Source organism: Leopardus geoffroyi, chromosome E1 (genome assembly GCF_018350155.1).
Source record: "Leopardus geoffroyi isolate Oge1 chromosome E1, O.geoffroyi_Oge1_pat1.0, whole genome shotgun sequence".
NCBI classification, from domain to species: domain Eukaryota; kingdom Metazoa; phylum Chordata; class Mammalia; order Carnivora; family Felidae; genus Leopardus; species Leopardus geoffroyi.
The window spans coordinates 26708135-26719762 of NC_059330.1; the positions used below are offsets into that span (position 1 = coordinate 26708135).

The window sequence follows — 11628 nt, forward strand, 5'->3', positions numbered from 1 at the left end:
ATGACAGCAATAAAATTCCAAAAAAGTGAAGGCATAAAACAAAAATACCCAGAAAAAATTCTTCTCCTTCAAGGACACACTAATGGTAATAAAACAATCTTGCTTTGATGCAAACTAATAGCACACTTAAAAGAACAAATCAGTCCTGCCCACTATAGATAGGACTTGTGACCAGAGAAATTAAGCTAAAATTTTCCCAGCACCAGTTTTATATTTCTATCACACAACCACTAAATGAGGTCTGCTACAAATGTTAAAGCAAAAAAAAGAAAAGAAAAAAAAGAAATTTAAGGCTGTAATCAAGAGAGGAATTTTGTTCCCTAATCCTTCTTCTATCAAAACATACTGATATTGGGGCCCCTGGGTGGCTCAATCGGTTGAAGGTCTGACTTCAGCTCGGGTCATGGTCTCGCAGTCTGTGAGTTTGAGCCCCGCATCAGGCTCTGTGCTGACAGCCTGGAGCCTGGAGCCTGCTTCTGATTCTGTGTCTCCCTCTCTCTCTCTGCCCTTCCCCCACTCATCCTGTCTCTCTCTGTCAAAAATAAACATTTAAAAAAAACACACACACATACTGATATTGATTCAACTACCCATTCTCAGAGGAAAGAGCAAAAAGTTAAAAACAAAATTAAAAAAAAATAGTAGTAAGTAGAAGTTTTTGGCTTTGGGATTCAAAGAATATTCTGAACAAATGTCTTCCTGGAATGTTAGGCCAATACTAGTTAGCACAAACCCTAACCCAAAAATCATTAGGTCTTTGCAAATAACTAAACAGTATTGACTACTGCTACAAAACAAATAACTGAGGGTTTGAAGTATCAAAATAGATTTGGTTTGCTGTGACAGATTTTTACCAATTAGCAACATGACAGATTTCTACCAATTAGCTATAAGGTGAGTTTACATTCTATTTCTATACCTCATCTACACTTGAAAAGAAAAGAACCCAAACATAGGCTACACAGACAAAATTTAAAATGCACTATAGAACCTGACCAGACTCTTCAGAACTATCAAGATTATCAAAACAAGAAAAGTCTGAGAAAATATCAGTCTAGAACAGCCTAAGGAAATGGGACAACTAAATGCAGTATCCTGGATGAGGCAGAGGGTAGAAAAAGAATTTCAAGTAAAAATAAAGGAAACCCAAATAATGTATTGACTTTAGTTAATACCACTGTATCACTATCAGTTCATTAGTTGTGAAAAATGTTAACAATACATAAGATACTCAAAATAAAAGCTAGGTGAGAATTATATAGGAACTTTCTATACTATCTTTGCAAATTTTATGTAAAACTTTTAAAATTAAGAGTTTATTTTTAAAAATAGACTAAGGATGACACAAAGAAAGGGGTTAAGCAAAGGCAATTCTGTACTTTTATAACTAAATATTTCAGTTAATAAGAAAAACAGAATTTTACTCTTTGCAAAATAGAATGCTTTCTCTCCTTTCCCCACCAAGAAGGGAAATATCACCATAATCACAAACATTTCAGTAACAAGATGTCATAGGTGCTGAACCAAACAGAAGGGCACTGCCTGTGCCTGCAAAAAGCAAGCTCAAACTAAATTAACCAGCTTTTTAGTTACCACCTGGGTCCTTCCGGTTCCCCTTTCCTCAGTGCTACACCTCCACTTGGAACTCAGGATTGCCTCCTGCAGCTGATGCCACCCCTACTGTCCAGCTGCTCTCTTCTCAGGGGAGCTTAAAAGAAGGGAATAGAGTGCCACAGATGGGAAGAAATGAAAAAGGGGTTAGCTAGACAGACAGAGGCAGACTAATTATCCCAAAAGGGAGGCAGACGGTGTCCCTGGAGCAAAGAAAAGGGCTAGACAAATATACTCCATCTGAAAAGACCTTATTATTCTTTAAGATATGTCTGATTTAAGTAACAACATTCTAAAGTAAATGACAAGAGGGGTGGGGGAGAAAGCTAAAACATTACATAAATACCAATGACTATACACACTACAGAACAGGCTTTGGAACAGTAATTACAATTATACATACTACTCCTAATATATTTTGCTTTACTATTTCAATTGCTTTCACTTTGACAAAATTTTTAAAGTTAATTCCCATTCAGTGGCATTCAGCAAAATCTAACAACAATTAAAACCTAATATGCCAAAATTATATTCATTTACATTCAAGATCAATATTTTAAAATACAGGTACTACCATTTTTTTTAGTTATGCAAAAAAGCAAAATTAAACTACAGAAGCAGTTTTTTAAACTGTAGCCCAGTTTTAGGAGAAAACATTTAGCATAACATGAAACTTAGGGGAGAAAAAAAATCCACACAGTATTTTCATTTAACTTTAATAGGCTTTACTTCTAAAACATTAGTCCTACTATGGTAAAACTGAATACCTCACACCTGTTAAAATTCTTTGATTTCACAAAATGTATTACATGGAATCTGGGGGGAAATGCTCTGTTCACACGCTCTGCCAATTTTATTAACACTAAAATCCCCAAGTCAGCATTATAGTTTATCAGCAACTAGTTTTTATCTATAGTTTATAAACATCATTAAAATAGTTCCCAAAATTTTTGTAAGGTGGTTTTTATGACCACTTAAAATAAAGATTAAAATAACTCCAGCATACCAAAGTCAATGGAAGAAAAAGGAAGCTGGCAAGCTTACCTTTTGACATGACAATTAAAAAGCAGCAGCATCTTGCTGATGCCAGGAAGAAATTTCATATCCCCGTATATATGTATATATCATATATTTGTGCATGTACATATATATAAACACATCACTTTACATATTTAGAACTACACTGCATACTTAGAACTAAGAACTAATCTCTCCAGCAGGGATCTTATTAGGAAAGCTGGAAAAGCCGGAAAGCATTTATCATAAAAGAACTGCAATTACTCTCAAAATAAGGATTAGCACTGAAGGGTTTGTTCATTAGAAGGTAAAGGCGACTTTCAAAACAAATATAACACATACATTCCTACAGAAAAGTTAGTCTTACTAAGGGCTTATTTGAGACAGCCACCTGGATTACATTACATCCAAAAATAAAATAGGTCTTACAGGTCAAATGGACACTAATAGAAACTTCAGAGTACTCAATTTCAAATAAGAATGCTTTTTTTTAGTTATCTAAAAATCCTAAATTTACCTGTCAAGAATCATTACCAAACATCTTGCTGAAGTGGTTGGTACCTTACATGCAAATAACTAATCATTTACATTCCTATCATCAAAGATTCAGTTAACATTGATTCTTACAGTCAAAGTAAGCAAAAGCATCAGTGATTACTATAAGAGAGCTAGAGTTTCTTTTTCTAAAGTAACATTTAGTCCTAAAAGTCACAAAAATAAGACAGAAGTAACCTTATTGATACATTTATAATAAAATTATTTCTGTGTAACTTTTTTGATTATGACCTCATGTTCTATATAAGCTAAATAAGTTGGCACTAGTCTCATCTTAATGATAGTCTTTGATGAAACAGTATCTAAAATAAAAGAATCACTTTCCAAAAATAACAATTAACATATGCTTTCATTCGTTAATATAACAATAACTAAATATGTATCTGAAAAAAACACGAGAAAGTTACAACATTTCTAGATACCCCTATAACTATCTGCATATTCATAGAGTAGACAGCAATGGCAAAATTGACTCAGTTAGTTACATATGCCTACAAATTACTGTTAGGAACTTTATGCTCCCCCATTCCATTTTTCTTAGGTAATGTAACATGTCTTCCCTGGGCCCTGTCTGTAAGAAGTTCACAAGGAAGCTGGGTGGTGAAAGAACAGTTATTCAAGGCTAAAGCCTACCACAGTATGGATAATTTAAGTAAAATAAAATAACCAGAGTGAAATAAGCTAAATTTTTATCTGGCTTCATACCTAACAGTGTTTCACACACAAAAACATCTCAATTTGTAATATAAATGATTTTTAGAAAAAGTATACAATGTTGCTGTATCATTACTTAGAAATGATAAGTTGCTTTCACCTGACAAGTCATGGTGAATAAGGTCAGCAAAATTGGGGTCTTCACCCCACCAAAATATCCACAATTCTCTTCTTCCAGGTCTCTGATCTCGCCGCCAAACACCGAGTACATCTGCCTTAAGGCAGCGACTAAAACTGCTCAAAATGGGGTCTTCCTCTGTCACCGGAAACAGAATAGGGGCAGAAGTTGGGCCTTGCCATACATATCTTTTCCATTTAATTCCCGTCAAGTCAGCCTAAAGAAAAGAAAGCGTGATTATTGCACATTCACTCTAAGTCAAAAGCACTTTTAAAGTCCCTTCTTTAAGACATTATAATTTTTCAATATATACTTAAGATATTAAAGCAGATTGACTGAAAAAAAAAATGTTTGATAAGTGAACCAAAAATTTAAGGACCAGAAACAGTTAAAAAAATTAACACTGACATATCATTGAATAGCAACAAATACTGTGTCCCAAAGAGAAATAAAAGAAATGTAATAATGTTAAATATAAACATGTACTTTAATACTGCACACTTAGTAAACATTTCCTAAGTTCTGTTCCAACTGGTCACACTTGTAACAGAAAATTAATTTTTAAAGACTCATCATTCCATGTTTATAGAAGTGATGTCTCTAATGAGAAGAAACGTGAACTATAACTGAAAAAATTTATTAGTTCTTCACATATCCCTTTTAGGAAAAGTGAAATAGGTGCTCACAAAGAACTGTCAAGATTTGTAGTAGTCTATTTTCAAAGAACCTGATACTAAAAGTACCAAAAATAGACGGAGCCAGAAATGTAAAACCTGCTGTTATGTCTTAACATCTGAAGATGATGATTAATGGACATTGTACAAGAAAACATTTTATAAGAGAGAAGGGCGCTAAAAATCCCTATTTGGCACAGTGAAAGAAATTCAACAGAGGAAATTCAGTAATTCTTTACTGCGCTTAAAGGTGTAAAGCCTAAAGTGCCAAAAATGAAACTGCTGATACATGACTGGCAGTTTACACTTGCCAACTAGTTGTGCTCCGCCCACTCAGTTCACTTACCTATCAGATTCTCTGTTAATATTTCTCATAGCACAGAAAATATAAAAAAAGTCACTGAAACTTTAAATCATGGGTGAAGCTAACCTACTGCCCAACTGAGGACTAAATATTTGCAACAGTTGGTACTTTTCAAAGTCTTAACAGTTGGATGTTCCCAGAACTGGGCCAACCTATACAATTGTCATTCTTGCATCCAACTTCCCTAGACTTTTCAATAAAACGAGGAGCAGCCTGCTCAAAGCATTCTAAAAATACAAGCAAAAGACAAATAAAAAAAAAATTAGTGCAAAATCATGACACGTCCATTAGTCCGTTTCACTCTCACACAAACATAATGTAATAAAAGCAAGATGGCTAGAAATTGTCAAAACGGTAAACTTTTCAAAGTTTAAAGAGAAAACATATGAAATAGTATCTACTGGTTTTTATACAGAGATATGAACTCATCGGAGGAAAAAACTAATCTGCTAGTTTGACTCATTAGAAGAACGTAAAACGAAAAGAGATTTTTAGTATCTAAGTTCCGGGGTACTGTTTATTGGGGGAAACCAAACTACCGGAGTGAGGCATAAAGGCACCGGGAGAATGGGCAATATGCAAAGTGTGAAGAAAGATACACGGTCAATAAGGTGAAAAGCAATAGTTAAGAAACACAGAGGGAAATGTGAGTGTCCAGCCAGATAAGGAGCACAAGTTGAAGGCAGGACTATGGTGAGAAAGAGTCAGAAACAAGGAAGGAAAGAAAAAAAAAAAAAAAAAAAGCCAGCACTCCTACACCAGAGCCCAGGATGGTGGGTGAGCGAACGCGTTTCCCGGGGTTGGTGCGGAGCTGGGCCGCCACGCCGGCTCTGGCTGGGCCTAGCCTAGGGACTCGGGCATCTGGATCAGACCCGGACCCCCTCCCCCACGGCCCAAGGGCGCACCTCGCCGCCCCCTCCCCCACCGCCCCGTTCGCCGGGGCCTCTGCCCGCGGCCCGGGCACTTACCAGGCAGAAGAGGTTACAGTGACAATCTTCCAGGCTGGCCCCGTTCGGCACGAAGGAGGAACTCATCGTCCCTCACAGCAGCCGCCGCCGGCGCCACAACCCACCATCCGCCATTACCGCCGCCTCCGACCAGAGAGAGAAACACAGACACCGGGGAGGGCGGGGGGGTGGTGGTTGGGGGAGCGGTGGAAGAGGAGGCCGCCGGGCCGCCCGCCCTCCCCACCCACCCCCCCCGCCGCCGCGAGCAGCCCCCGCCGCCCGGCCGGCACCTAGCCGCCCGGGGCCCAGGGCCGGCGGGAGGGCCGCGCCGCGCTCGCCCCGCGGGCCGGACTGCAGCCGCCGCGGAGCCCGCGGACGCTCGTTCCTCTCTGGGGGACAGAGGAGATATGGGCCCCTTCCACAAGGAAAAATAATAAATTATACAATAAATAATTAAAATCGAGTCCGAGAGGGCAGAGCACAAGCCCTGGAGACTTCTCCCGGGCGGGGAGGCGCCCGTAGAGGGGCAGGAAGGGCAAGAACCGGGAGAGAAGCTCAGGCCCCCGGCCCGGCAGCGGCGATGTCCTTAAGCCCAGAATCTCTTCAGCGGCGGAGGTGGTGGCGGCGTCTGCGGGCTGAGACCATTCTCTGGCTGTGTCTTCGTGTCGTCCCTGGGCCAAGCCGGCCTAACGTCTGCTCTACTGCGGCCTCACCGCCCGGACGCCGTAGTCTCCCCCATTTTGTGGGCCCAGCGGGCGGTGTTTTTCCCCCTTTAATCCGAATTCACGGGTTTTCCCTTCGCTTTAATGGCGGCCACAGGGACCAGCTCGCCCTCTCTGCTCGCCCATTGGCCGCCTTGAGGTCACGTGGGCTCGGGCTCCGTGGGGAGGAGGAGAGAGAAGGGAGTGAGAGAGGGCCGGGAAGCTTTCGGCGGAGGCGGTGAGCCCTGGGGACCGGACAACCAGCTGGCGGCTACTAAGATAGCGCCATCTGCTGGGTGCCCCAGCTAGTGTAAGATGACCCCGGGCCCCAGGCCCTACCTTGTTCCTTGCTGGGAATTTGCAGTGCAAGAGGGTTGTATCACAAATCTGATAATTACGTGGAAATCAGTTTGATTTCGTCGTAAGAGAAAGTGTTGTAAAAATTCTCAGGCATCCTCAATCCTTATTTTTTCCAGGGGACCACTGAGGTGTTTTGCAAACCTCCGAGCTTGGGAGTCAGACGACCTGAGATAGAACTTGGACCCTTAAAAGTTGTGATACTAACAAAGAAATGTATAAGAAACAATATAGCCTCGTTGTTAATAGCCTGAGAGTTAGAGCCACACTGTTGGAGTTCAAACCTTGAGCTAGTCACCTCTTTGCGTCTCAGTTTCCTCATTTGTGAAGTGGGGAAGAGATACCCCCTATCTCACAGGATTGTTGTGATAATTAATACATATAAAGCAGGTATCCCAGTACCTGGGATAGATCTGCATTGCTAAGAGTTATCTATTATTGTTGTCATCATTACCTCATAAGATTATCGTGAGGAGTTGGTGAACCAGTCAGTTTAAGTGAAGTGCCCACCAGTATAATCTCTGTGAGAACTAGAACTTTGTTTTGCTTACCGCTGTATCACTAGGGCATAAAACAAGGTTCCTAGAACACAGTAGGTGCTTGATATTTGTAAATCTGCAAATCAATGAATAGTAAGAAGTGGTAAGCAAGTAAGATATTAGTTCCCTTCCCTATAAAACATTCAATTCTTTACTAGATTACACTTAAGTATAAGAATTCAAACATTTTCCCTGAGGTTTTCTCTCTCCCCTAACAGTGGAGAGAGAGAAAGGAAGTAAGAGAGAGAATGGAAGAAGGGAAGGAGAGGTAAAGGTGAATCAAAAGTTAGGGGGTGCCTGGGTACTCAGTTAGTTGAGCTTCCGACTCTTGATTTGGTCTCAGGTTACAATTTCATGGTCAAAAGATCCAGCCTCGCATGGCTCGCTCTGTGCTGGGAGTGGATGCTGCTTAAGATTCTCTCTCATCTTGATGATGAAAGTTGAACTTTCTTTCATGTACTTGTTGTCTTTAAAATTTTTATTTCTTGGGGCACCTGGGTGGCTGAGTCAGTTGAGCATCCAACTTGGACTCAGGTCATGATCTGGGGGTTCATGGGTCCGAGCCCCACATCAGGCTGTACTGACAGCTCAGAGCCTGGAGCCTGCTTCAGATTCTGTGTCTCCCTCTTTCTCTGCCCCTCCCCCACTCATGCTCTGTCACTCTTGCTCTCAAAAATAAATATTAAAAAAAAATTTTTTTAAAGATTCTCTCCCTTTCCCTCCCCCCTCCCCCATTCACACATGTGGGTGTGCACACTCTCAAAAAAAGGAAAAAAAAAAAAAAGAAACATTCTTTCTTGAGTTAGGATTTACCATAATTTTACATCATAATTGCCTTTGTAATATAAATGATGGGTTCTTCCATGTCACTTCTACAGCCATGGAATGGAAAGCATTCTTTAGTCAACCATTCATTCATCTATGATGATTAAGAGCCCAAATCTTAAAGCCCAAAGCCTGTAGAAAAAGTTCTGCCTCTTACTAGTTGATCTTGGATTAAATTTTACTTCAGATGAAATAAATTTCTACTACTCTCTGCTTTTGTTTTGTAAAATGAAGATAATAAGTGTTTTTGGGGGGCATATGGCTGGCTGAGTTGGTAAAGCATCATTCTTGATTTCGGCTTAGGTCATAATTTCATGTCTTGTGGGATCGAGCCCCATACAGGCTCTGCTCTGACAGTACGGAGGCTACTTGGGATTCTCTCTCCCTTTCTCTCTGCCCCTCCCAGCCCCCCCCCCGCAAAATAAATAAATAAATAAATAAACTTTTTAAAAAAAGTACTTTTCTCCTAAAGTGTCTGGTGAATGACACATTGTAGGTATAGGGCTTGCCACAGTGCTTACTAAATGTTAGCTATTAAAATACTTTCAAAAATCATTATTGAGGGGCGCCTGGGTGGCTCAGTTGGTTGAGCAATTGACTTCGGCTCAGGACATGATCTCAAGGCGCCTGGGTTCGAGCTCTGCGTCCGGCTCTGTCCTGACAGCTCAGAGCCTGGAGCCTGCTTTGGATTCAGTGTCTCCCTCTCTCTCTCTGCCCCTCCCCCGCTCATGCACATGCGTGCTCGCGCTCTCTCCCTCTCAAATAAGTAAACATTAAAAGAATTAAAAAAAAAAAAAAAAAAAAAAAAAACATTGAGCATCTGCGTGCTTAACTGAGTGTGTTCCTGGTCTTTGCTAGGCCTGGGATACAAATATGAATAAGATACCTGCCTGTCTCTCAAGATTCCTGAAAAGAGGCAATAAAGGAAACATTTCCCACAGGATCAGATAAAATACGATGAAGGTGATTGCTTGAATAAGGCATGTATCAACTATGGCACAATAGGAGGAGGAGCACCAAAGTCAGAGAAGGCATCTTAAAGTAGGTAGCATTTGAAATCAGATTTAAAGGATAAAATGAATTCTTATAAAGCCCTTTGAAGCAGTTAAATCTTATTAAGCCCAATTCAGATCCAAAGGCCACATATCAAAGTCAATTATACAACCAAGACTAATTTAATCCAGGAGCTCAAATTAGCTGAAGTCCACATCCCTTCTGAGTGCCAGCACCAGGGAGACAGCAATTCCCAGACCCCATAAGGTAAGAGCGCCTCTCCACATCTCTTTTTCCCTGATAGAATCCTCAGATCTTTGTTCCCACTGCTTTTGGCACTCTGAAATGTTCTTCCCCACCTTTTATTTTATCCAAAACATAGCCATCCTCTTTGGAAGTCTCACCCTCCATTGCTCAGGCCCCAACTCAAGCATCTTCCTCGGGACTCCAGAGGCAGGTAGAATCTCCCTGAAACATTTGGAAAGTAACATTTGTTTGACCTTTCATTTGAATATCATTCTTGTCAAAAAGAAGAGAGAGGAGATAGAAGAAGACCCAGGAGAAAATGTCCCAGAAAGGATCATGAAAGGAGCAAGACAGAGAAAGAGGGGTGAAAAAGCAAAAGAGAGAAACTGAGAGAAAATGGAGAAACAAGGTGGAGGAAAGGGACACCAAATGTGAGAGGAATGGAAACATCATGGAGAGAAGAGAAAAGATCAGTATCAGCACACAGAGAACATGTCAGTAACCACCTACCTTCTCTTAAAATGCTATTTTGTGTCAGTTTTAAAGTAACGGAAATAAAACAGTATATGCACATTGTCAAAAGTTTGGAAGATACAGGAAAGTGTAAAGATGAAACGTTTTAAGTGTACACTTTTTTTTTTTTTTTTTTTTTTAATGCCCAAGGGGCGCCTAGGTGGCTCAGTCAGTTGAGCATCTGACTTCAGCTCAGGTCATGATCTCGTGGTTCGTGGGTTTGAGCCCTACGTCGGGCTCTGTGCTGACAGCTCAGAGCCTGGGGCCTAGTTCAGATCCTGTGTCTCCCTCTCTCTCTGCCCCTCTCCCGCTCACACTCTGTCTCTCTCTCTCTCAAAAATAAATAAACATTTAAAAAAATTTTTTTAAATGCCCATTACATCACCATTCATAATCAACCATCTTTTAACATTTTGACGTTTTTCCTTCCAGACTTTTCCTTATATACATATATATCTCCGACATGGTTGAAGTCATACTACATATACATTTTACTACACATATTTACTATCTAGTTAATGTGTCAGGTCATGTATGAACAAGGCGTCGGATATACAAGGAGTTCATAATCTTGCTAGATATGGCAATTGGATAGTTAGACCAACTAGGATCAAAACTCCACACTGCCTCCTAGCTCCCTAACTTCCGTTTACTCATTAGTAAAATGTGTATGCAACAATAGCACCCAAATGTTAGAGTTGTTGTGACAAAGGAGATAATCTAAGTAAAATAGGAGAGCCAATCAGGAATGCTAAGGTGAATGTTAGACAGTTGCCTTGGGGTGCTAATCACCTATTGTCTTTGACCCTTTGAAATGTGAATTTGCTCAATGATCTACATTTAAAATTGTTCTCTAACTCCTTCACCCTTTTAGGGACTCCATTCTGAAAAGGACAGTGGATGTACCTGGCCTCCAGGACAGGGGACAGATACATCATCTAAGACAGAGAAAGTCTAGGAAAGGGCAATGTCGGACTTTAGGACTAATGTTCCCCACCTGTTCTGAAAAATCCCAGGGTCTAGAGCAGAGCTATCCAATGGAAGTGTAATGTTAGCTAAAGAAGTAATTAAAACTTTTTCAGTAGCCACATTAAAAAAAATAAAAAAAAGAAATAGGTGAAATTAATTTTAATTATATATTTATCCCAACATAACAGAAATATTACAATTTCATATGTAATCAATGTAAAAATTATTGAGACAGTGTTTGCCTTTTTTTTTAAACCAAATCTTTCAAAATCTACACAGAATCAAAATACACATGTATTTTCACTTACAGCACATTTCATTTCACACTAGCCACATATCAAATGCCCAATAGCCACACGTGGTTAGTGGCTACTATGTTGAGTAATACATGTCTATACAGTCAAAAGCTATAAACTAAGGACCAATTAAGCTGTAGAGTGAGTGGTCTTGAGCCTGGGGACAATATTGATTTTCATAAGGTCATG

General features: G+C 40.2%; 1 protein-coding gene across 2 annotated transcripts in view; it reads right to left on the bottom strand.

The window, feature by feature from the left end:
• MED13 (mediator complex subunit 13) overlaps nt 1-6850 on the bottom strand; it is a 111984-nt gene extending 105134 nt beyond the window's left edge. The window contains exons 1-2 of one of the 2 annotated variants that reach the window (XR_006715343.1): nt 6022-6850; nt 3998-4232 (exon numbers count right to left, since the gene is read on the bottom strand). Coding sequence is in view for 1 of the 2 variants with exons in the window: in XM_045490625.1 (XP_045346581.1) it covers nt 3998-4232; nt 6022-6087 (301 nt within the window). In the remaining variant the exon portion in view is untranslated. The remainder of the gene's footprint in view (nt 1-3997; nt 4233-6021) is intronic. The other variant, XM_045490625.1, reaches the window with a different exon arrangement.
• Nucleotides 6851-11628: the final 4778 nt, after the last annotated feature.